Source organism: Pleurodeles waltl, chromosome 6 (assembly GCF_031143425.1).
Source record: "Pleurodeles waltl isolate 20211129_DDA chromosome 6, aPleWal1.hap1.20221129, whole genome shotgun sequence".
NCBI lineage: Eukaryota > Metazoa > Chordata > Amphibia > Caudata > Salamandridae > Pleurodeles > Pleurodeles waltl.
This window is the reverse complement of record NC_090445.1, coordinates 1513801883-1513828856: the sequence shown is the minus strand read 5'-3', so window position 1 is coordinate 1513828856 and position 26974 is coordinate 1513801883. Positions and strand designations below refer to the sequence as shown.

Here is a 26974-nt window from a genome sequence, read left to right as displayed (position 1 = left end):
GTGTTGACGGGGGCCCCTTTTGACCCATTGGGGGACTATGATTTGCGACGTCTATCTTTGAAGACGTTCTTTTTGGTCGCCATTACTTCGGCTCGTCAGTTGGGGGAATTGGGGGCATTGGCATGTTCCTTTCCTTTTTTGTAAGATTTTTCCAGATAGGGTGGTTCTGGTTCCGGTGCCTTCCTTTATTCCAAAAGTCAATTCTTCGTTCCATTCCAGGCAGGCGGTCATCCTTCCTTCATTTTGTCCGGATCCCTCATCAGGGGAGGAGGTCCGTTTGCATTTGTTGGATGTACGTAGGGTTGTGTTGGAGTATCTGCGGGTGGTGGCTCCTTTTCGTACAGGGGATTCACTGTTTGTTACTTTTGGTCCGGCGCTCTAAGGTGAGAAACCTTCCACGGCTTCCTTGAGTCGGTGGGTTCGATCTTTGATTCTGTTGGCCTATTCCTTGAAAGAGGTGGTTCCTCCTCTAGGGATTCAGGGGAGGTCTTCCAGAGGCATGGCGGCGACGGTGGCAGAGCTTCAGGGGACTTCAGTGGTGGAGATTTGCAGGGCCGCCACTTGGGCTTCTCCTTCGGCGTTTGTGCGTCATTGTAGTCTGTCGGATTCGGGTGGTTTGGAGTCGGTGTTTGGTCACCGGGTCTTATCCTCTATGAGATAATGTTTGGGATGTTCTTGGTGCAGGATATTAACTAAGGGTCTTGCAACTCGATGTCCGTCTCCTGTGTGTTTTTCTTGCTATGTCTCATTGGTTAAAAGGAAGGCGAGGGAGGGACGGGAGGTAATGCTTCCATTTTCTTACGATAATGGCATTACTCCTAGTCCTACTCCCTCGCCTTCCTTTTCCGTTCCCTCCCACCCTCCCGGTACGGACTGTCCGAGTTGCGGCTTGGGCTTGGTTTTTGTACAGGAGGGGATAAGGGTGGGGGGGGGGGTTTGAAAGGGGAAGGGAGGGTCTAGGGGGGAGGCAGGAGGCCTCATTGGTTAAAAGGAAGGCGAGGGAGTAGGACTAGGAGTAATGCCATTATCGTAAGAAAATGGAAGCAATATGGTCTATAGTTTAATGTATGGCAAATCCTTCATTTAGGAGTCTTTTATTAATCAAACTTGCTTGTAGCCAGAACAAATATCAACAACAAAAGCTGATGCTTTTCACTCTTTTGGATCTTCTTCTGGTCTGCGCATTATATCAACGTTGGAGAAAAGTGTAAAAACGTTGGACATGTCATTTGGATGTACTGACTTGGTTTCCTGTGCTTTCGCTTTATGTTGTCCAATGTATAGGGTGCGGAGCTATAATGCATAATTGATCATTTGAGACTAGCTCTCTGAATGAGGGATTGTGGTGGCTGTTCCCTCGAACTCGTGCACCTGTTTTACAATATTTTCATGATTTCGATGACTAGTGGTGATTGTGGCCTATGGGGTTGCCTTCTGTAACTCAGCTCTCTTTTGTCAATCATTAGTTGTAATAGTAGTACTGAAGCAGTTACTATCAGTAGTTAGTGGTGCAATTACAAGCTGTAGTGATACTATCTTGGAGCAGTAATATGTAGTATTAGCTTGAGTAAAAGTAGTGGTGCTTGTCATTTAAAAATATATATATATTTATTTTTCACGCTGTGGAAAAAAATCCCCAAAGCAATCGGACCAGCACCTTGAGAGGTGCCTGACCCCAGACTAGGGTTGTGAATGAAGTCAAAATATTACCCTCCATATAGGGTTTATTAACTACACAATAATTATCGCCTGCATAGTGGTAAGACTTCATGAAATCCTAACAATTTGGCATTCAACACAGCCTATTTTAGAGGCCATCACATAAGATGTAAATAATACGTTTGATGTTATGTTGCAAGAGTTCCCGAACTAGTATCATATTTCATTCAATGCTGCCAAAACGTGTTTCGCTGCCAGTGCTTAGCTTGAACCGGTGATTTCCTGTACCTGGCACCAGCACTTATTTTTCTGCCTCAAGCATTTACTGCGAGCAAAAGACACAAATGGGAAAGACAGAGAAAGAGAAAAACGAAAAAGCGTCACAAAGGGAGAAAGCAGAAAGCTGCAAGGTAAATGAAAGGGGCAGGGAGTGGCTGTAAATGGATTAAAGAGGCCCAAGATGGCTTCAGGATTAGGCTGCCTCGGTATTCGCTGCTCGCACATTTAATTGCAGCAGCCGCGTGCTTCAGAGGAGGGCTTTGGCACCGGCACATTTTTATTTACAAATTAAGCACTGTCACACCTCAAGGCTGCGTTTTCAATGAAAAGAAGCAAGAAACTAACAATATCAATGTCTTTATAAGGACAAGTTCAGATGAAACGTTTCGCTGTAGGTAACAGAAAGTGAAGCTTCTAAATGCAAAATCCGACCATCAATGATGAGATTCAATTTGCTCTCGATGTAGTCAAATGATTGAGGGAAAACCATGGCATGATTCCCCAATCTGAATGAATACATTTGCAGTTTGTCCACATGTAGAAAAGTTAACGCTTTTAAGCTCAAAGAATGTATAACATTGAATAGGAATACTTACCACCACATCTGCACATTTCCACTCACACACAAGGAGATTATAGGATATCCTTAGTTATTTAATCATAATGTTAATGTAATATACCATGTCACTAGTGAGATCACGCTTGTCATTTGTGAAGTCATCTGTTACCTCAAGGACGAAATCATGGGTATTGTATGTGGTGTGTTAGTTGCGGTGTGCATGGCAGGTGTGTGAGCTAAGAGCTGCTGAGCTATCCATACCTGTGGAATTCCACGGCTTTTCAGTTTTATTCCATAATAATAGTTTGTGGGTCTTAATATATGTTTTATGTCATGCTGTTTAACTGCATTAGTCATAAACACAGGTATTTCAGCAGAACCATAGGACGAATCTCAGTGCATAGGCCCATAGTGATAGCAGTGAAGATACACAATATATATAGTTAAAGGGGACTGGGATAATTACACGTGAACACGTGTGCAGGCTGCGTATGTGAGACTGCTGTCATGCACAACTGGGTGTCTGTGCACAAGTAACCTGTTGCAGAATGGACTTGGAAAGGATTGGTGCTGACCTGGGATGGGCCTTATCATATGACTGAACGTTAATAATATAGGTCTGTAATACTCACTGGAAAATCTATGCTATTTTCACTGTATTATTCACATTATATACAGGAGTAACCTGCCCAAAAGTACTCTTTCACTCCACTTACGCCTACAGGTTCCAGAAATGTACCAGGCTCTGGTAAAACATGCATGTTGAGGTTGAATCAGCAGTTCCTAACACTACATCACCATCTCATGGGACGTCAGGAACTGTTATGTTTTTCTTGCTCAGCTCATAATCAGAATCCAGGCCTTTGTACCCGTACTGGGTCAAGTACCCCAGCAGAGGGAACAGAGGCCCACCCTACACAAAAGGAGCAATTATCAGTGATTCGCTCTTCTCGGGAGAGGAAGGGCTGCGGGGAAATCTGATCATTAGCCTGTCACCAAGCACCAGGGCTGGGACAGCATAAGCCCACTAGGACAAAATACAAGGGTTAAACAGTGTAGGGGTCGCCTTTGAAGTTTTGGTGTGAAGGGGTCGGGCAGTGAGGTGCTGAGGTGAGGCCTTCAGAGTAGTTCTTTACATAGAAAACCAAAAGGTGTCATTTTGGATTGTTCAAGAATGCTGTGCAGAAGGGCTGGGACAGGGTGGAGAGATGATGTGGAATCACAGGATTGGCCAGGGGTGCTTGGCCCTTAAAACTTTCAAACCCCACTTAAACACTCCCGCATAAGGTAGAGACAGTTGAGAAGACCCTATAACTGGGAGGCGACAACAACAGAAAGGAAGCCCAGCTGGAAAAAGAAGCTACCTCAGACCCTGCAAAGATGAACTAAAGACTTTGAGTCCAGTTGAACCCAGGACCAAGATGGGTCTCTCGAGGGCCAGTGGTGTTGGCCCCCTTATGTCCCATGAAGGCCAGTTGGGTGAAGAAAAAAACTGCTGGGGGACTCTGGGATCTCTATGGAGAAGACCTGAACTCCAGTGCCTCTTGCAGGTGCTCTGCAAGAAAGCCAGGAGGCTCTGGGATCTTGGGGGTGCATAAAAGACATTTTCCCAATGGATCGGAGAGATGCATTTTGAAAGATTTGGCCCCTTTTTAAAATAAATGAAAAACAAGCATGTGGTGCTCCCCATATCTCCAAGATTTAACCTCTGCGGTGGGCAGGGCCTGCAGGGCAGCACAGCTATATTTAATTGAACCCTTTGGGGATAGGGCATACATGGGCCCCTCTTCCCATTTTTATTTTCTGTCTCCGAGGATCAGCAACTCCTCGGTTGTTGCTGGTACAGAAGTGGACTGCGGACTCCATCCACCAGTCGTGAAGAGAGCTAGTGTGAAAAGTTGCTCACACCTGTGCCCATGTCTAACGGTGGACAAGTTGTGGTGTTACCACCAATACCGGCCCACTTCCACCATGGGTAGGGGAAACTGGCGGTTCCTCTTGCACTGGGAGCCTGTTGGGGCCATGGAAGCCTTGAGCCTCTTGGACACTCATATGGATGACCTCTGGAGAGGTTTCCCTTTATTTCAAGCATTCTGGAGCTGGAGCTTTAGGTTCTTGAGTTCGACTGCATCGTATGGTCTACTAGTGGTGAAAAAAGACTCTGATGCACATGTTGTTTCATTGCAAATATTTTATTGACACTAAAAAATTCACAACGAACATCTTCATTATAGTGAATACCTTTGAGTATTAGAATCAGTTTCATTTGTTTTAATGGAGTTACAAGGTTCAATTGTGACATGCTTGAATGTATTAATGTGGTGACACCCTCACAAAGACAGTAGGCCTGGCTAATATATACTGACACCCCATACAATGTGTTACATTGACAATGCGTAACATGGCTATTATTATTTATTGGGTGACCTCCTCAATGAAGCCAGGAGGCCTGCTTTATTTAAAATGATAGTCCCTTATACTGTGTAATGCATCTGGCATAGGTCACGAATTGTGATTATTGGGTTCAGGACACACTAGGGATGTAGTGTGATACGAGGGTGTGACCAAAGGTATTTGTGTTTACCTGATGCACTTTAAAAAGAAAGCATAGTATTTAGTAGTGTGTGAGTGTGTTTATTAAAAGTAATTTTCCTTTTTGTAAGAAAAGGAACTGATTAGACAATAATTTATTGAGTGTTGTTGCATACCAGTGAAATGGGATTACTAGTTCAGCTAACCACGAGATAGTCAACTGTTACAATGGGGTATTTGGTCCCCAGTGAAAAAGCAATTGCTGACTTACTATTTGCACAGGACTCACATCCTTTGCAACTCACAACCCAATTTCTCTCTCTCTCACACACACACACACACACACACACACACACATATATATATATATATATATATAACATCTAGGCTCACATTGTAAACATCTAAAATCATAGAAATTCACCAGTTATAGTTACCTCAATTAACTATAACTCGTGCCCTAAGGAAACTATTATACGTACCGACAGCTAGCTTTCTGGCAAATTTGGTGTAATTCTGTCCAGTGGTTTGGGCTGTAGACGTGTCTAAAGGTCCTGTGGGAAATAACATATGAAACGCAATGTTTTTTTACCCCCCTTTTTCGCAGTCCCCGCTTGACGGATCACCCCAAAATGTTCAGTGCGCAACAAGAATCACTGCAACACTTTTTTTTTGTAAGATTTTGTGAACATTTGTCAAATAGCGCCAAAGATGTAGGCAAGCCAAAAAACGATTTTTTCTATGGAATCATGGTCCTTACGATAACTACCTAGAGAGAGCGAGAGAAATGGATACTGTTTACCAATGATTGAGAAAGCTATCTTTACCACTGAATGATAAAAAAACACAAATATCACATGATGATTGGTTTATTCAATAAGTACTAGAGATACGTGTCTATGCATGCCTTCTTTTCTGGCTTTGAGCTCCTGTACTGGTTACACCTGGTTAATGTCACTGGTTCTTTGTCTTCTTTCACAGAGAGAGACTGTACCCCTCACTCCTCTGGCCATAGTGCCTCATGCTTCTGAAACCACTTCAACAGATGCTCCAAGTGCTTCCTTTCATCTTCCTTCCCATCTGCGAGCAAAGCGTTACACGCTGACCCCAGCACAACTGAAATGGGACCACCTGAATTTGACCTTCAAGTAGGTGATACTTGTGCTGCACACATCTGATATCCTCCCAAATAGGCCTCTTTTATTCTAGGACTGAACTTGTTTTCTTCTTAAACAAGGCAGCGTAATTTCTGTACTCCTTCGGTGCTCAGGTAGGGCAGTGTGGCATCTGTGGTTTTGTTGCAGTTTGTATTTATAATATTGATTTTCAGAAGTCAGCATTAATTATCCGTTAGTGTGCGTTTGCATCAGTTAGTGTTCCTTCTATGCTTTTGTGGAAATTAGTGCTTCTGTGGATTTATAGCAGCCAGCACTGCCATGCTTTCATTCCAGTATTTACTTTTTCTGTGGTTTGTAATAGTTTATATTATTTATGTAGGTATGTTGCAATGCGTATTTATGTTCTTTGGTGGCTTCCGTGTTGTTTATCGTTTTGTAGCAGTCAGTTTTACATCTGTGCTTTCACAGTTGGCTGTACTGCTTCAGTAGTTTTACAACATAGTGTTGCACTAATCGATATTGCTTTGTGATTCTTCAGCAGTTATTATTTCTATTGTTGTGTGGCAGTTAGTTTGGCTTTTCCTGTTTTGTGTCAGTGGGTTTTGGTTTTGTGGGTTTAGTGCATTTGAACTGTTTCTGTTGTTTAAATGGCGAGCCTGCAAGTGCATGCGTGTCACTTGCAAGGCTGTTGTGTATAGTAAAGGGCCTGGAGTCTGCCTGTCGCTTACCATTTGTTGGCTTGCATGGCACTCTTGTTTACAGCCTCTTAATTCGTCACTGCAGGCCAAGAATCATTTCCATTCCTCTGTGTGGAGCAGGGACCAAGCACTGATTGATTCAACTTAATCATTGCCAGTCTTCCTCTCCTGACGTGATTGAGGTACTTTTTGTTCTTTTAACATCTTGTACCCTGCAAACAGAAGGCTTGTGACTGGTAAAAACATGCGCAGAAGGACAAATACAATTACAAAGTTTTACTTTTTATAGTAGCTTTACTTTATTTTGCCAATTTGACTTTTTTCACTTTGCCCTCATGTTTTCTTTTGTTTTGTGCTTGTAGGTACATAAAATAAATGATGATTATCTTGTGATAAATATTGCAAAGTGACATTGTTTCTTTATTATGTGTAATTTCTGAAATAATGCTTCAACAAATAATCGTGCAGTACATTCCAATCCACTCCCATTAATCTACCCCACTCCCATCCAATCCACCCTAATACAATCTGCTCCAGTCCGAAACAATCTGCCCCACTCAAATCCATAACAATCTGTCCCACTCCAATCTGCCCCCTTGAGTCCAAAACAACCTGCCCCACTCCAATCCCAAACAACCTACTTCAATCTAAAACAATCTGCCCCACTCCAATTTGCCCCACTCTGATCCAATCCACTCCTTTCCAATCCAGTCCACTACAATCCAGTCCACCTCAATCCGTCCCACTCTGTTCCACCTCACTACAATCCAGCCCACCCCACTCAATCCAACCCAAAACACCCACTCTACTCAAGTCCACTGCTACCCAGTCCACCTAAACCACTCCAGTCCATCCCACTCTAGCATGATCCACTTTAATCCACCATACCCCAGTCCAATCTACCCCACTCCAAACCACCTTAATCTACCCAACTACAATCTAGTCCACCCCTCTCCAATAAATCCACCCCACATCAATCTGATCCACCTTGCTGCAATTTATTTTTGAAGTTTTACTATAGCCTGAACTCGACCCAAATTTATTGGAGCGCTTTACATGAGCACCAGTTACATTACACAAGGATGCAGTCATTTTTTTGGACAGCATGGGGAGATTAATTGATTACCCAGAATCACAGGATGTTGAGCCGATGCTGAGACTCAAACCTGGTTCCCCAGCTCCGAAGTTGGCAGCTCTGCTCATTTATGTCACATCCTCTTCCCAATCCACCTCACTCCAATCCACCACAATGTACACCACTCCAATCCCCCCAACCCACCCCAACCTTTTCCAATCTACCTCACCCCAATCCATCACACCCAATCTTCTCCACCCTAATCCACTCAATCCAATCTGATCCACCACAGTCCGATCTACCACAATACGATCAACATTAATCTCATCCAGCCCACTCCAATCCAGTTCACCCCACTCCAATCAAATCCAATCCAATCCAATCAACCTCACCTCAATGCAATCCACCCCACCCCAGTCCACTCCACACAAATCCATTCCACCCACTACCTCAATCCACTATAACCCACTCCACCCTATTTCACTCCACTCTACAAAACTCTGCCCCTGAACTCTGCTTCTCTCTATGACACTCTACTCTCCCTACTCCACTCTAAAACACTCTACTTCCCCACTTCACTCTGACACTCCACACCACACCACTAACTTTCAGCCATGATGAACAGCAGCCAAACTGGTGAACAACTTGCCAAAACACATTGCCAAAGCCAATAGGTCTTGTATTGGCAAGACCTATTGACTTTGCCAATGCTTGTTTAACAGTGTTGCTGTTTTGTAGCTGTCAATTTGTTTTTTTTTTAGCGGTATGTATTGCTTTTGTAATTCGTGACAATTGGTAATGTTTTATGCAAGTTGCTTTCTAATTTGTTATTTTGTAGCAGCCCCTTGTTTTTAAAACGAGCAGTACTGATTCATCAAAAGAGGTTGTTTTCTGTCTGTAGTTTCGACGCAATCAATTGTGCCTCGGTGTTTTGCAATAGTTATTTAGGGGCATATTTATACTCCGTTTGCGCCGCATTTGCGTCGTTTTTTTCGCCGCAAATTCGGCGCAAAACTAACGCCATAATTATACTTTGGCGTTAGACGCGTCTAGCGCCAAAGTATGAGGAATGAGCGTCATTTTTTTGCATGAACGCCTTCCTTGCGTTAATGAGATGCAAGGTAGGTGTTCCCGTCTAAAAAAAATGACTGCGACACAAATGCGTCGTATTTATACTCCCGGGCAAAAATCACGCCCGGGAGTGGGCGGAGCAAAAAACCCCGCATTTGCGCCTCTTTTTAACGCCTGGGTCAGGGCAGGCGTTAAGGGACCTGTGGGCTCAAAATGAGCCCAGAGGTGCCCTCCCATGCCCCAAGGGACCCCTTCTGCCACCCTTGCCCACCCCAGGAGGACACCCAAGGATGGAGGGACCCATCCCAGGGACATTCAGGTAAGTTCAGGTAAGTATAATTTTTTTTTTTTATATATTTTTTTTGGCATAGGGGGGCCTGATTTGTGCCCCCCTACATGCCACAATGCCCAATGACCATGCCCAGGGGACATAAGTCCCCTGGGCATGGCCATTGGGCAAGGGGGCATGACTCCTGTCTTTACTAAGACAGGAGTCATGTAAATGGCGTCTGGGCGTCGTTAAAAATGGCGCAAATCGGGTGGAGGCGATTTATTTGCCTCAACCTGACTTGCCCCATTTTAAGACGCCCTAACGCCATTTTCCCCAACGCCGGCGCTGCCTGGTGTACGTGGTTTTTTTCCACGCACACCAGGCAGCGCCGGTCTGCTAGCGCCGGCTAACGTCATTCAATAAATACGGCGCCCGCATGGCGCTTCAGAATGGCGTTAGCCGGCGCTAATATTTTTGGCGCAAAACTGCGATAGCGCAGTTTTCCGTCAAAAAGTATAAATATGGCCCTTAGTGTTTCGCAGCAGTCGGTGTGCTTGTGTGTGTTTTTCAGCAGTCGGTATTACTTCTGTGATTTCGTAGCAGTTGATACTGCGTTTGTGATTGTGCAGGAATGTGTCTTCTCCCTGTGGTTTCCTGGCATTCGGTATTGAAACGCGGGTGTTTTTTGCGTTCTGGAGTTCTCGAACGCTCTTCTGCGGATTATACGTTTGCAATAAGTACTTTGACCGCTTTTGAACTTCTCCTGGCAGTCTCTGCAGTCTGCACGCGGGTTTCTCCCACTAGTCTGTCTGTTTCCCTTGCCAACAGAAAACACAGATTGTCACCTCCTGGCAAATCCAGTATTAATGTAACCCGAAGTTTAGCAGGCATTTCGCCCGTCCCATCCTTACCCACCCTCGTACCACAGCGACTGCTCGCGGCTCCCAAAACCACTGTGCAGGCTTAAATGTCACACTGTAGCTGCTTTGTAGCTTTCCGATTTACTTTAGTTTTATAGGTATAAGCAAGCATTGGTCTGGCTTCAAATGGAATGTTGGTTTACCCCTCCATCCCGCCACTCTTTAGCATCTACAGCGGGTAGGGTTATTTATGGGCCTCTGAAGGCAGTAGCAAGGAAAAACGACATCTGGGTGAATGGAACAGGGGGTAAAAAATGTATATTGGAAGGAAGAGTGAAAAGAAGGAACTATGGATGAATTACAGGGTGGCTGAATGAGTGAATGATAGGTGTAAGGACTGGTGAACGTATGGCAAATTAAAGGAATGGGTGGCTTGATGAGCGAGTGAATGGATAGGTGGATGAACAGGTGAAAGGATGTCAGAGTAAAAGGTTGGATGGATAAGCGAAAGGATGGCAGAGTAAAGAGATGAATGGAGTAAACGGTGGGCGAGTGGATGGATGGCAGAGTGGATAAACTGATGTATGGATGATTGGAGTGAATGGATAGGTGGATGGACTGGTGGAAGGATGGCAGAGTGAAGGGATGGATAAGCGAAAGCATGGCAGAGTAGATGGCTCAATGGAGTAAATGGTGGCATTGTGGATGGATGGCAGAGTGGATACATGGATGATGGACCGCATGCAGAATGGATGAATGGCAGAGTGAGCGGATGGATGGCAGAGTGGATGATGGATGGCAGAGTAGATGCATTGATGGATGAATGGCAAAGTGGGTGGATGGTAGCGTAGATGGGTGGATAGATAGAGTGGATGGATAGCTGGTGGATGGCAGAGTGTCTAAATGGATGGATCACAGACTGGATAAATGGATTGATGGATGAATGGAGGGCAGAGTTGATGGTTGGCAATGTGGATGGCAGAGTAGATGGATGGAACGATTGACGGACAGACGATAGATTGGGTGGATGAATGGATGGAATGGGAAAAGTTTGAAAGATGGATGAAAGATGACATGACAGAATGTAAAGATGAAGCAGAGGATGCAATGAATCAATAGATTGATGAAAAAGACAACAAAGCTGTTTTAGGGAGGATTTGGCTCACTTGATGGTGACATCAACACTTTTATTCATAGTGGGGCTATTTTAATTTTCAGGCTACTCCCGTGATGGGAATGAATATGCATGTATTTGTGTGGAAGCTACGCACTGTAAAATAATCTAGGTAAAAAGGTCATGTGATAGTTGCACTGTCAAGCCAGACTTAAATACTCTTGTAGGTTAATGAGTGCTCTCCTCTCATCTGTGCTCCTGCCACAGAAAATGAACATCAACTAAGCAGTCATCTAATACACTTTAATACCATTACAATGTCTTGTGTGTACCCCTTAAAGTGTAACCTCAGGCATCTGAATAAACAAACAAAATGATCACAGTTGCAGTGGAGGGCGAGCACTTTTTGTGGTAGCACACAACGTCTGCCCAATCAAAACATGTACTCCTGGCTCCCAAATTGCTGGCGGAGCCAAAGCCTTTCTACTGGTGATTCCCACATAATTGTCTGGCCACAGCTATGCTGTCCAGCCAAACCATAAGGAATGTTGTATGGTAACATGAAGCATTATAAGTAGATTGCATGGGAATGGATATATATTTGCGTGGAAGCAAAGAACTGCAGAATTATATTGGTGTAGGTTAAAAGGTCAGGTGACAGTTGCACTGTCAAGCCAGACCTAAAAAGGTATGTAGGTCAATGGCTGACCTCTTCCCACCTGTGTTGCTGCCAGAGGGAAAAAACCCACAAATTATCTAGTAATCTAAGGCACTTAAATAGCTTTGCAATGCTGTGTGCCCTCCAGGTTCAGGCAGCTGGATAAATAAACAAAATGATCACAGCCCTATGGAGAGGAAGCATTTTTGAAGGGAGCACACACAACTTCTGCCCAATCAAAGCATGTACTCCTGGCTACCAATATGTGGGTAGAGCCGAAGTCCTTCTCTTTGTGATACTCACATAATTGTCTGGAGACCGCTGTGCTGTTAAGCCGGACATAAAATGAGGGTGGTACAAACACCTGAACTCAAGGCTCTGAATAAGCAGCACCAGAGACCCAAACGTATTACCTCTGTTTCTGTTTCATGCTATTGTTTTTTTCCTGTGCCCACCCTTACTGCTATTTCCATGAAGTAATGCTTCTCGACATACCTGACACATTTCCTCTCCGGATCTTCTCCCCTGTCCTCAGTGCTTCCCAGTTACAAGTTTAAATCCTTGCACCTGTCTCATTTGAGTGTGCACTACTGGAGTGCCAGTTAATATAAAACAATCTGTTAATAGTAGGTATAGAATCACCGCACCCTGCAGTAGTCCACAATGTGTCTTTCCCAGTACTTCAGTTGCAGACTGAAGTCTGGATCCGTTTTGTGGAATTATGTTGTCAGTAAGGTGGATATGTCAGTTTTAATGCATTGTTAGGATTTTTTTTAAGATGGTGGAGGATGGAGGGTTGCACTATTTTTTTTTTTTTTTTACATATTTATTCAGATGGTAAGGCAACACCTTACTGGAAAACGTGTAAGTGTGGAAAGTAGCTGATGAAAGAACGTGATGTGCAATGCCTTTATTGCCATGTAATCACACATTCAGACTTTGTTGTGGCATTCTTCAAAGTGGTCACTCTATGCTTTTGCAAGGTGATGCATTGGCAGTGCTATTTGGAGCACCTTCTCACTCAACTACATGGTATGTCTGATATCTTGGATGTGCTGGGTTTGTGTGCTATGTTCTGTTCTAAGGGGCATACTTATGAGCCCTTTGCGCCACCATTGCGTCACTTTCTGTGACGCAACATCTCCGTATTCGTTGCAACCATACCTATGAGGCCACGCAAAGCCACTTTGTGTGGCTTTGAATGGCCTCATAGACATGGAGTAAGGCAAGGTAGTGGAAATCACTGCGTTGCCGTAATCTGCTCAAGAAAGGCATTCCATTGGCTTTGTGGTGGGTGTTCCCATGCAACTCTCATGGATTTTGACACATCTCCAGATTTACCAACCCTGATAAACCTGAGGATGCACCAAAACCTTACGCCTCCCCATGTGAGGCGCAACAAGGAGAAATATCTTTATTCCCTCGCTTTTTCCTCTTTCTGTGTGCTGCATTCTGCAGCACACATCAAAAGAGCAAAAAGCCTTTCATGATTATTTTTGTGTGGAAGTTCCACTTTCCGGCACAAGGAATCCTGCATGCAACGCAGACACCCTTGCACCATGGTGCAAGGGTGCCTGAGTTGGCACTAGTCAGTCCATTGTGCATAAGCACATGAGGAAAGGACAAGAATGCAATGTATTCCTTAAATACACCGCATTCCTGTCCTTGCCAAGTGAAGCAGCGCATCAAGGTGAATTGCTGCACTGAGTCACTTTTTCATAAATTTTGCTCCAAGTGTATTCTTGGACTTTTCAATGGAGACTCCATAGACACATAAGCTAGAGATAAACTTGAAAATCATAGAAATAATTCCATGATGATTCAATTTTTAATTTTAGAGATGCAAAGAAGCCCTCGCAGTAGAAGACAAATATTTGCTGGAGTGCTGTAAATCCCTGTCATTTGTAACTATCGTCTCTTTAGGCTAATATCCATGTAGTCCCAAGATGATGCAACACAGGTGAGCCCAGACCCCCCATGCACACTCAGCAGACAATCTACTCAATCAAAGGCACACCCAAAGTGCTAACTGCTCCAGCTCCACCCACCTAAACGTGCACCTTCAGTAAGTGAACCAAGCTTCAAGGAAAACCAGTCCCAAGTTCTCTTAGCCTCTTGTGCTCCGTATACAAAGTGCACTCGATGCTAAATGCACCAACCTTGTGGTTGCCTTAACCACAGGGCTCTTAGCTCCAAGTTCATCTAACCACAATTACACCAAACATCGAGCGCAATCAAAATATGGTACACCAAAAGCCAAGTGCAATCAGCCCTTTGTGCACCAAGCCTCCAGTAAACAAACTCAAAAGTGTGTACAATACCTTATGCATTCAACCCGAAGTAACCCCAGTCAAAAATACATACAACCCCAAGTGCAGCTATCTCCAAGAGCATGCCACCCCAAGTAAACCTATCCCCAAGCATACCAAACATCAAACTTAACCTAATGCAAGTAAATCCAAACCCAAATGCACCGTCCTCCAGGTCCATATCCTCACATGGGCACCTCTCAAGTGAAGCCAACTTCTTGATTCCCAGTGCACATCTTACGTCTCTTGTGGCTTTATAATATGGGTAGTTATCATTTTGGAGCTTTTCCTCCAGACCTGGATACTATATTCAAGTGAGGCCTCACCAATCTTTTTGGCTTGGTTGGGCTTGTTCCAGTCGGCAGACAATGTAATAGCAGTGATGTTTCCTGATTCCACTGGGGGTCAGCTGATCAAGGGATGGATACATTTCAGGACTTGAAGTTAGGGATGGGTGATTTTCTTTTTAATTCAACAAACTAGATTCAAATCCTGGGATCTTTTTGACAGGAATTTGCATCTGCAATCCACGCTGAAACAAGCATTGGCAATGCCAATTAGCCTGGTTTAAAGTTAGTTGCACTGTCAAGGCAGACCTAAAATTCCATGGGCCATATTTATACTTTTTTAGTGCTGCATTTGTGTCATTTTTTGATGCAAAATCGGTGCTAACTTACAAAATACAGTTGTATTTTGTAAGTTTGCGCCGTTTTTGCGTCAAAATGCGGCGCAAATGCGGCACTAAAAAAGTATAAATATGGCCCCATGTATCTTACAGATTTCCCTTCTGCCATCTATGCTGCTGGCAGAAAAAGCCAAAGACCATAAATCATTCTGGTTATGTAAGACACTTTTACATCATTACAATGCCATGTGTGCCCCTGAAAGTTAAAGCTCAGCCAGCTGGATAAAGAAAATGATCACAGATACATGGAGGGCAAGCACTTTTTTGTGGAAACACACAACACCTACCAAATAAAAATGTGAACTCCTGGCTCCAAACATGCGAGCACAGCCAAAGCCTCCCTCTAGTGATGCTCACATAATACTCTGGCGGTAGCTGTGCTGTCAAGCCAGCCCATTAAAAAAGAGTTTGCTGTTGAAATACAGCCACAGTTCTTGGTTCTCAAGGGTTCTCGGTTCTCTGTATTTACCATTGCCCAGACCCTCCGCCATTCTTGGCCTGCTGATGTGCCCTTCAAAGATGTCTCTGCAGCCTCTGCTATGTATTTTTGCAGCCTTTTCTTATGCAGCACACTCCTTTATCAGCAGCTGAGGAGGTGATTTACCATGGACTCTCAACTGAGCTAACTGTTAATGGAAGTGCCGTGGGACGGGCACAGTATTTGGCATCAGGTTTTTTGGGTGACACCAATTAAGAAACTTAATTGCCATTATCAATTAAATTGTCCAGTGCATGTATACTCACTATTAACGAAGAACAAGCGTTTTCACATTAATGTACGTGGTTGACAGAGCTCTAGCTGATTAGACCGAGAAGGGAGAAAAGGCTCAAATGGAAGGTTTGAAAATCGGCAAAAGAGCACATAATTCAAAATATGTATAGAAATAGAATAGAAAGGATATTTTTGTTTAACTATCTGGGTCTGTTTTACCGAAAGTGCCCCGGGGGCGAAAGGGGCATTTGTTACCACTTTGTGCAGCCATGGGGCACTTTGATATCACAGAAGGGGCCGGATATGCTTATCTGGCCCCTTCTATTACATAGGTAACACTGGTGCTCATGTAGCGCTACCTCAAGGGGGCATTCCCTCGTTTGCATGGAGGTGTGGGAGAATCACTTTGCCTCCGTGCCCCCGTCTTATTATTGATGTGGGCGCAGAGGCAAACATGGCCTTACACTGAGCACAGAAGGTGTCAGTGCTGTAGGAAGTTGGCTCTGTATGCACTATTTCAAAGAAAGGAATAGTATGCACAGAGTCCAAGGGTTCCCCTTAGAGGTAAGATAGTGGCAAAAAGAGATAATACTAATGCTCTATTTTGTGGTAGTGTGGTCGAGCAGTAGGCTTATCCAAGGAGTAGTGTTAAGCATTTGTTGTACATACACATAGACAATAAATGAGGTACACACACTCAGAGACAAATCCAGCCAATAGGTTTTTATATAGAAAAATATCTTTTCTTAGTTTATTTTAAGAACCACAGGTTCAAATTCTACATGTAATATCTCATTCGAAAGGTATTGCAGGTAAGTACTTTAGGAACTTTAAATCATAAAAATTGCATGTATACTTTTCAAGTTATTGACAAATAGCTGTTTTAAAAGTGGACACAGTGCAATTTTCACAGTTCCTAGGGGAGGTAAGTTTTTGTTAGTTTTACCAGGTAAGTAAGACACTTACAGGGTTCAGTTCTTGGTCCAAGGTAGCCCACCGTTGGGGGTTCAGGGCAACCCCAAAGTCACCACACCAGCAGCTCAGGGCCGGTCAGGTGCAGAGTTCAAAGTGGTGCCCAAAACACATAGGCTAGAATGGAGAGAAGGGGGTGCCCCGGTTCCGGTCTGCTTGCAGGTAAGTACCCGCGTCTTCGGAGGGCAGACCAGGGGGGTTTTGTAGGGCACCGGGGGGGACACAAGCCCACACAGAAATTTCACCCTCAGCAGCGCGGGGGCGGCCGGGTGCAGTGTAGAAACAAGCGTCGGGTTTGTAATGGAAGTCAATGGGAGATCTAGGGATCTCTTCAGCACTGCAGGCAGGCAAGGGGGGGGGTTCCTCGGGGAAACCTCCACTTGGTCAAGGGAGAGGGACTCCTGGGGGTCACTCCTCCAGTGAAAGTCCGGTCCTTCAGGTCCTGGGGGCTGCGGGTGCAGGGTCTCTCCCAGGTGTCGGGACTTAGGATTCAAAGAGTCGCGGTCAGGGGAAGCCTCGGGATTCCCTCTGCAGGCGGCGCTGTGGGGGCTCAGGGGGGACAGGTTTTTGTACTCACAGTCTTAGAGTAGTCCTGGGGTCCCTCCTGAGGTGTTGGATCGCCACCAGCCGAGTCGGGGTCGCCGGGTGCAGTGTTGCAAGTCTCACGCTTCTTGCGGGGAGTTTGCAGGGTTCTTTAAAGCTGCTGGAAACAAAGTTGCAGCTTTTCTTGGAGCAGGTCCGCTGTCCTCGGGAGTTTCTTGTCTTTTCGAAGCAGGGGCAGTCCTCAGAGGATGTCGAGGTCGCTGGTCCCTTTGGAAGGCGTCGCTGGAGCAGGATCTTTGGAAGGCAGGAGACAGGCCGGTGAGTTTCTGGAGCCAAGGCAGTTGTCGTCTTCTGGTCTTCCTCTGCAGGGGTTTTCAGCTAGGCAGTCCTTCTTCTTGTAGTTGCAGGAATCTAATTTTCTAGGGTTCAGGGTAGCCCTTAAATACTAAATTTAAGGGCGTGTTTAGGTCTGGGGGGTTAGTAGCCAATGGCTACTAGCCCTGAGGGTGGGTACACCCTCTTTGTGCCTCCTCCCAAGGGAAGGGGGTCACAATCCTAACCCTATTGGGGGAATCCTCCATCTGCAAGATGGAGGATTTCTAAAAGTCAGAGTCACCTCAGCTCAGGACACCTTAGGGGCTGTCCTGACTGGCCAGTGACTCCTCCTTGTTGCTTTCTTTGTTCCCTCCAGCCTTGCCGCCAAAAGTGGGGGCCGTGGCCGGAGGGGGCGGGCAACTCCACTAAGCTGGAGTGCCCTGCTGGGCTGTGACAAAGGGGTGAGCCTTTGAGGCTCACCGCCAGGTGTCACAGCTCCTGCCTGGGGGAGGTGTTAGCATCTCCACCCAGTGCAGGCTTTGTTACTGGCCTCAGAGTGACAAAGGCACTCTCCCCATGGGGCCAGCAACATGTCTCTGGTGTGGCAGGCTGCTGGAACTAGTCAGCCTACACAGACAGTCGGTTAAGTTTCAGGGGGCACCTCTAAGGTGCCCTCTGTGGTGTATTTTACAATAAAATGTACACTGGCATCAGTGTGCATTTATTGTGCTGAGAAGTTTGATACCAAACTTCCCAGTTTTCAGTGTAGCCATTATGGTGCTGTGGAGTTCGTGTTTGACAGACTCCCAGACCATATACTCTTATGGCTACCCTGCACTTACAATGTCTAAGGTTTTGTTTAGACACTGTAGGGGTACCATGCTCATGCACTGGTACCCTCACCTATGGTATAGTGCACCCTGCCTTAGGGCTGTAAGGCCTGCTAGAGGGGTGTCTTACCTATACTGCATAGGCAGTGAGAGGCTGGCATGGCACCCTGAGGGGAGTGCCATGTCGACTTACTCGTTTTGTCCTCACTAGCACACACAAGCTGGCAAGCAGTGTGTCTGTGCTGAGTGAGAGGTCTCCGGGGTGGCATAAGACATGCTGCAGCCCTTAGAGACCTTCCTTGGCATCAGGGCCCTTGGTACTAGAAGTACCAGTTACAAGGGACTTATCTGGATGCCAGGGTCTGCCAATTGTGGATACAAAAGTACAGGTTAGGGAAAGAACACTGGTGCTGGGGCCTGGTTAGCAGGCCTCAGCACACTTTCAATTGTAAACATAGCATCAGCAAAGGCAAAAAGTCAGGGGGCAACCATGCCAAGGAGGCATTTCCTTACACAACCCCCCCCCCAAACGAAAGAGGATGAGACTAACCTTTCCCAAGAGAGTCTTCATTTTCTAAGTGGAAGAACCTGGAAAGGCCATCTGCATTGGCATGGGCAGTCCCAGGTCTGTGTTCCACTATAAAGTCCATTCCCTGTAGGGAGATGGACCACCTCAACAGTTTAGGATTTTCACCTTTCATTTGCATCAGCCATTTGAGAGGTCTGTGGTCAGTTTGAACTAGGAAGTGAGTCCCAAAGAGGTATGGTCTCAGCTTCTTCAGGGACCAAACCACAGCAAAGGCCTCCCTCTCAATGGCACTCCAACGCTGCTCCCTGGGGAGTAACCTCCTGCTAATGAAAGCAACAGGCTGGTCAAGGCCATCATCATTTGTTTGGGACAAAACTGCCCCTATCCCATGTTCAGAGGCATCAGTCTGCACAATGAACTGCTTAGAATAATCTGGAGCTTTTAGAACTGGTGCTGAGCACATTGCTTGTTTCAGGGTGTCAAAGGCCTGTTGGCATTCCACAGTCCAGTTCACTTTCTTGGGCATTTTCTTGGAGGTGAGTTCAGTGAGGGCTGTCACAATGGATCCATATCCCTTCACAAACCTCCTGTAATACCCAGTCAAGCCAAGGAATGCCCTGACTTGAGTCTGGGTTTTTGGAGCTACCCAGTCCAGAATAGTCTGGATCTTGGGTTGGAGTGGCTGAACTTGGCCTCCACCTACAAGGTGGCCCAAGTAAACCACAGTTCCCTGCCCTATCTGGCATTTGGATGCCTTGATAGAGAGGCCTGCAGATTGCAGAGCCTTCAAAACCTTCTTCAGGTGGACCAGGTGATCCTGCCAGGTGGAGCTGAAGACAGCAATATCATCAAGATAAGCTGTGCTAAAGGACTCCAAGCCAGCAAGGACTTGATTCACCAACCTTTGGAAGGTGGCAGGGGCATTCTTTAAACCAAAGGGCATAACAGTAAACTGATAATGCCCATCAGGTGTGGAGAATGCTGTTTTCTCTTTTGCTCCAGGTGCCATTTTTATTTGCCAGTACCCTGCTGTCAAGTCAAAGGTACTTAAGAATTTGGCAGCACCTAATTTATCTATGAGCTCATCAGCTCTTGGAATTGGATGAGCATCTGTCTTGGTGACAGAATTGAGCCCCCTGTAGTCCACACAAAACCGCATCTCTTTCTTTCCATCTTTGGTGTGAGGTTTGGGGACTAAGACCACTGGGCTAGCCCAGGGGCTGTCAGAGCGCTCAATTACTCCCAATTCCAGCATCTTGTGGACTTCCACCTTGATGCTTTCCTTAACATGGTCAGACTGTCTAAAGATTTTGTTTTTGACAGGCATGCTGTCTCCTGTGTCCACATCATGGGTACACAGGTGTGTCTGACCAGGGGTTAAGGAGAAGAGTTCAGGAAACTGTTGTAGGACTCTCCTACAATCAGCTTGCTGTTGGCCAGAGAGGGTGTCTGAGTAGATCACTCCATCTACTGTGCCATCTTTTGGGTCTGATGACAGAAGATCAGGGAGAGGTTCACTCTCTGCCTCCTGATCCTCATCTGTTACCATCAACAGATTCACATCAGCCCTGTCATGGAAGAGCTTAAGGCGGTTCACATGGATCACCCTCTTGGGGCTCCTGCTTGTGCCCAGGTCCACCAGGTAGGTGACCTGACTCTTCCTTTCTAGCACTGGGTAAGGGCCACTCCATTTGTCCTGGAGTGCCCTGGGAGCCACAGGCTCCAGAACCCAGACTTTCTGCCCTGGTTGGAACTCAACCAGTGCAGCCTTTTGGTCATACCAAAACTTCTGGAGCTGTTGGCTGGCCTCAAGGTTTTTGGTTGCCTTTTCCATGTACTCTGCCATTCTAGAGCGAAGGCCAAGTACATAGTCCACTATGTCCTGTTTAGGCTCATGGAGAGGTCTCTCCCAGCCTTCTTTAACAAGGGCAAGTGGTCCCCTTACAGGATGACCAAACAGAAGTTCAAAGGGTGAGAATCCTACTCCCTTCCGTGGCACCTCTCTGTAAGCAAAAAGCAGACATGGCAAGAGGACATCCCATCTCCTTTTGAGCTTTTCTGGGAGCCCCATGATCATGCCCTTTAATGTCTTGTTGAATCTCTCAACTAAGCCGTTAGTTTGTGGATGGTAAGGTGTAGTGAATTTATAAGTCACTCCACACTCATTCCACATATGTTTCAGGTATGCTGACATGAAGTTGGCACCTCTGTCAGACACCACCTCCTTAGGGAAACCCACTCTGGTAAAGATACCAATGAGGGCCTTGGCTACTGCAGGGGCAGTAGTCGACCTAAGGGGAATAGCTTCAGGATACCTGGTAGCATGATCCACTACTACCAGGATATACATATTTCCTGAGGCTGTGGGAGGTTCTAGTGGACCAACTATGTCCACACCCACTCTTTCAAAGGGAACCCCCACCACTGGAAGTGGAATGAGGGGGGCCTTTGGATGCCCACCTGTCTTACCACTGGCTTGACAGGTGGGGCAGGAGAGGCAAAACTCCTTAACCATGTTGGACATATTGGGCCAGTAGAAGTGGTTGACTAACCTCTCCCACGTCTTGGTTTGTCCCAAATGTCCAGCAAGGGGAATGTCATGGGCCAATGTTAGGATGAACTCTCTGAACAGCTGAGGCACTACCACTCTCCTAGTGGCACCAGGTTTGGGGTCTCTGGCCTCAGTGTACAGGAGTCCATCTTCCCAATAGACCCTATGCGTTCCATTTTTCTTGCCTTTGGACTCTTCAGCAGCTTGCTGCCTAAGGCCTTCAAGAGAGGGACAGGTTTCTTGTCCCTTACACAGCTCCTCCCTTGAGGGTCCCCCTGGGCCTAAGAGCTCAACCTGATAAGGTTCAAGCTCCAAAGGCTCAGTTCCCTCAGAGGGCAGAACTTCTTCCTGAGAAGAGAGGTTCCCTTTCTTTTGCTGTGTTGCAGTTGGTTTCCCAACTGACTTTCCTTTCCTCTTGGTAGGCTGGGCCATTCTTCCAGACTCCAGCTCTACTTGTTCACCCTGTGCCTTGCACTGTGCTCTTGTTTTCACACACACCAGTTCAGGGATACCCAGCATTGCTGCATGGGTTTTTAGTTCTACCTCAGCCCATGCTGAGGACTCCAGGTCATTTCCAAGCAGACAGTCCACTGGGATATTTGAGGAGACCACCACCTGTTTCAGGCCATTGGCCCCTCCCCATTCTAAAGTAACCATTGCCATGGGATGTACTTTTCTCTGATTGTCAGCGTTGGTGACTGTGTAAGTTTTTCCAGTCAGGTATTGGCCAGGGGAAACCAGTTTCTCTGTCACAATGGTGACACTGGCACCTGTATCCCTCAGGCCCTCTATTCTAGTCCCATTAATTAAGAGTTGCTGTCTGTATTTTTGCATGTTAGGCGGCCAGACAGCTAGTGTGGCTAAATCCACCCCACCCTCAGAAACTAGAGTAGCTTCAGTGTGGACCCTGATTTGCTCTGGGCACACTGTTGATCCCACTTGGAGACTAGCCATACCAGTGTTACCTGGATGGGAGTTTGGAGTGGATCCTTTCTTGGGACAGGCCTTGTCTCCAGTTTGGTGTCCATGCTGTTTACAGCTATGACACCAGGCCTTTTTGGGATCAAAGTTTTTACCCTTGTACCCATTGTTTTGTGAAGAGGCTCTGGGCCCACCCTCCTGTGCAGGTTTTTGGGGGCCTGTAGAAGACTCTTTACTATTTTTAGTTTTGGTTGTCTCATCACCCTTCCCCTGGGGAGTCTTTGTGACCCCTTTCTTTTGGTCACCCCCTGTTGAAGTCTTGGACACCCTTGTCTTGACCCAATGGTCCGCCTTCTTTCCCAATTCTTGGGGAGAAATTGGTCCTAGGTCTACCAGATGCTGATGCAGTTTATCATTGAAACAATTACTTAACAGGTGTTCTTTCACAAATAAATTGTACAGCCCATCATAATTACTTACACCACTGCCTTGAATCCAACCATCTAGTGTTTTCACTGAGTAGTCAACAAAGTCAACCCAGGTCTGGCTCGAGGATTTTTGAGCCCCCCTGAACCTAATCCTGTACTCCTCAGTGGAGAATCCAAAGCCCTCAATCAGGGTACCCTTCATGAGGTCATAAGATTCTGCATCTTTTCCAGAGAGTGTGAGGAGTCTATCCCTACACTTTCCAGTGAACATTTCCCAAAGGAGAGCACCCCAGTGAGACCTGTTCACTTTTCTGGTTACACAAGCCCTCTCAAAAGCTGTGAACCATTTGGTGATGTCATCACCATCTTCATATTTTGTCACAATCCCTTTGGGGATTTTTAACATGTCAGGAGAATCTCTGACCCTATTTATATTGCTGCCACCATTGATGGGTCCTAGGCCCATCTCTTGTCTTTCCCTTTCTATGGCTAGGAGCTGTCTCTCTAAAGCCAATCTTTTGGCCATCCTGGCTAACAGGAGGTCATCTTCACTGAGAGCATCCTCAGTGATTTCAGAAATGTGGGACCCTCCTGTGAGGGACTCACTATTTCTGACTAACACAGTTGGAGACAGGACTTGAGGGGTCCTGTTCTCCCTATTTAGGACTGGAGGAGGGACATTGGCCTCCAAGTCACTAATTTCTTCCTCTGTGAGGTCATCATCAGAGGGGTTGGCTTTTTCAAACTCTGCCAACAGCTCCTGGACCTGAATTTTGGTAGGTCTGGAGCCAATGGTTATTTTTTTGATATTACAGAGAGACCTTAGCTCCCTCATCTTAAGATGGAGGTAAGGTGTGGTGTCGAGTTCCACCACATTCATCTCTGTATCAGACATTATTTTGCTAAGAGTTGGAAGACTTTTTAAAGAATCTAAAACTGTTTCTAGAATCTAATTTCAAACTTTTAACAAACTTTTAAACTCTAAAAGACAATGCTAAACAGGGACTTAACACACAAGGCCCTAGCAGGACTTTTAAGAATTTAGAAAAATTTCAAATTGCAAAAAATGAATTTCTAATGACAATTTTGGAATTTGTCGTGTGATCAGGTATTGGCTGAGTAGTCCAGCAAATGCAAAGTCTTGTACCCCACCGCTGATCCACCAATGTAGGAAGTTGGCTCTGTATGCACTATTTCAAAGTAAGGAATAGTATGCACAGAGTCCAAGGGTTCCCCTTAGAGGTAAGATAGTGGCAAAAAGAGATAATACTAATGCTCTATTTTGTGGTAGTGTGGTCGAGCAGTAGGCTTATCCAAGGAGTAGTGTTAAGCATTTGTTGTACATACACATAGACAATAAATGAGGTACACACACTCAGAGACAAATCCAGCCAATAGGTTTTTATATAGAAAAATATATTTTCTTAGTTTATTTTAAGAACCACAGGTTCAAGGTAGCCCACCGTTGGGGGTTCAGGGCAACCCCAAAGTCACCACACCAGCAGCTCAGGGCCGGTCAGGTGCAGAGTTCAAAGTGGTGCCCAAAACACATAGGCTAGAATGGAGAGAAGGGGGTGCCCCGGTTCCGGTCTGCTTGCAGGTAAGTACCCGCGTCTTCGGAGGGCAGACCAGGGGGGTTTTGTAGGGCACCGGGGGGGACACAAGCCCACCCAGAAATTTCACCCTCAGCAGCGCGGGGGCGGCCGGGTGCAGTGTAGAAACAAGCGTCGGGTTTGTAATGGAAGTCAATGGGAGATCTAGGGATCTCTTCAGCACTGCAGGCAGGCAAGGGGGGGGTTCCTCGGGGAAACCTCCACTTGGTCAAGGGAGAGGGACTCCTGGGGGTCACTCCTCCAGTGAAAGTCCGGTCCTTAGGGTCCTGGGGGCTGCGGGTGCAGGGTCTCTCCCAGGTGTCGGGACTTAGGATTCAAAGAGTCGCGGTCAGGGGAAGCCTCAGGATTCCCTCTGCAGGCGGCGCTGTGGGGGCTCAGGGGGGACAGGTTTTTGTACTCACAGTCTTAGAGTAGTCCTGGGGTCCCTCCTGAGGTGTTGGATCGCCACCAGCCGAGTCGGGGTCGCCGGGTGCAGTGTTGCAAGTCTCACGCTTCTTGCGGGGAGTTTGCAGGGTTCTTTAAAGCTGCTGGAAACAAAGTTGCAGCTTTTCTTGGAGCAGGTCCGCTGTCCTCTGGAGTTTCTTGTCTTTTCGAAGCAGGGGCAGTCCTCAGAGGATGTCGAGGTCGCTGGTCCCTTTGGAAGGCGTCGCTGGAGCAGGATCTTTGGAAGGCAGGAGACAGGCCGGTGAGTTTCTGGAGCCAAGGCAGTTGTCGTCTTCTGGTCTTCCTCTGCAGGGGTTTTCAGCTAGGCAGTCCTTCTTCTTGTAGTTGCAGGAATCTAATTTTCTAGGGTTCAGGGTAGCCCTTAAATACTAAATTTAAGGGCGTGTTTAGGTCTGGGGGGTTAGTAGCCAATGGCTACTAGCCCTGAGGGTGGGTACACCCTCTTTGTGCCTCCTCCCAAGGGGAGGGGGTCACAATCCTAACCCTATTGGGGGAATCCTCCATCTGCAAGATGGAGGATTTCTAAAAGTCAGAGTCACCTCAGCTCAGGACACCTTAGGGGCTGTCCTGACTGGCCAGTGACTCCTCCTTGTTGCTTTCTTTGTTCCCTCCAGCCTTGCCGCCAAAAGTGGGGGCCGTGGCCGGAGGGGGCGGGCAACTCCACTAAGCTGGAGTGCCCTGCTGGGCTGTGACAAAGGGGTGAGCCTTTGAGGCTCACCGCCAGGTGTCACAGCTCATGCCTGGGGGAGGTGTTAGCATCTCCACCCAGTGCAGGCTTTGTTACTGGCCTCAGAGTGACAAAGGCACTCTCCCCATGGGGCCAGCAACATGTCTCTGGTGTGGCAGGCTGCTGGAACTAGTCAGCCTACACAGACAGTCGGTTAAGTTTCAGGGGGCACCTCTAAGGTGCCCTCTGTGGTGTATTTTACAATAAAATGTACACTGGCATCAGTGTACATTTATTGTGCTGAGAAGTTTGATACCAAACTTCCCAGTTTTCAGTGTAGCCATTATGGTGCTGTGGAGTTCGTGTTTGACAGACTCCCAGACCATATACTCTTATGGCTACCCTGCACTTACAATGTCTAAGGTTTTGTTTAGACACTGTAGGGGTACCATGCTCATGCACTGGTACCCTCACCTATGGTATAGTGCACCCTGCCTTAGGGCTGTAAGGCCTGCTAGAGGGGTGTCTTACCCATACTGCATAGGCAGTGAGAGGCTGGCATGGCACCCTGAGGGGAGTGCCATGTCGACTTACTCGTTTTGTCCTCACTAGCACACACAAGCTGGCAAGCAGTGTGTCTGTGCTGAGTGAGAGGTCTCCAGGGTGGCATAAGACATGCTGCAGCCCTTAGAGACCTTCCTTGGCATCAGGGCCCTTGGTACTAGAAGTACCAGTTACAAGGGACTTATCTGGATGCCAGGGTCTGCCAATTGTGGATACAAAAGTACAGGTTAGGGAAAGAACACTGGTGCTGGGGCCTGGTTAGCAGGCCTCAGCACACTTTCAATTGTAAACATAGCATCAGCAAAGGCAAAAAGTCAGGGGGCAACCATGCCAAGGAGGCATTTCCTTACAAGTGCAACCTCTGAGGGCAGCCATTTTGAAGGATGAAAGGAGGTCCCAGGGACCCTCCCAAATCCCCCCTGCAGGCGGGTGAAGTCACTCACTGCACACACCTGTAAATGGATCTCTAATCCCTTTTGAAAGTGCATGCAGCTGCCTGCCTGCACAGAGAATTGCAGAGCAGCTTTTAAACCGTTTCTCTGTATTTTTCATGAATGTGCTTGCCCTTGGGGTAGCAAGTTCGCGGCCAGCCCTCTTTATCCATTGGTCTGTTTCTGTGGTAGTCAGATTTTTATTTCACCTTCTGCATTATACAGCAATGGGTAAGTCCACTTTCACCTTTGGCTAACTTCACTGTGAGTAACAGCATCTCGCTCTTTAATGAAGACCTTTTCAGTTTCAGGAACTACTATAGCAAGTGTCCTTCTTGAAACCAAAAACATTTTTATTTCTTTAGCCAATGTTTTTATTTTTTATATTTTCAAGGTTCCAGCAACTCCACCAACAATGAACGATTACAAAAACCATGAAAAAAAACAATCATTGACAAAACAAAAAGGCTGACAGCCACCGCAAGAACTATTGGTTTTGCCAATGCTTTTTTATATTATGCTTTGTAAATTGGGAGTCTATCTCTGAAATGTAATCTGATGTCCCG

At 46.3% G+C, this 26974-nt stretch overlaps 1 protein-coding gene across 1 annotated transcript in view; it reads left to right on the top strand.

Annotated features, from left to right (window-relative positions):
* Nucleotides 1–26974, top strand: part of MMP23B (matrix metallopeptidase 23B) — a 99133-nt gene that overhangs the window by 5901 nt on the left and 66258 nt on the right. Inside the window, exon 2 of the mRNA XM_069241037.1 lies at nt 6011–6177. Coding sequence (XP_069097138.1) covers nt 6011–6177 — 167 coding nt within the window. The remainder of the gene's footprint in view (nt 1–6010; nt 6178–26974) is intronic.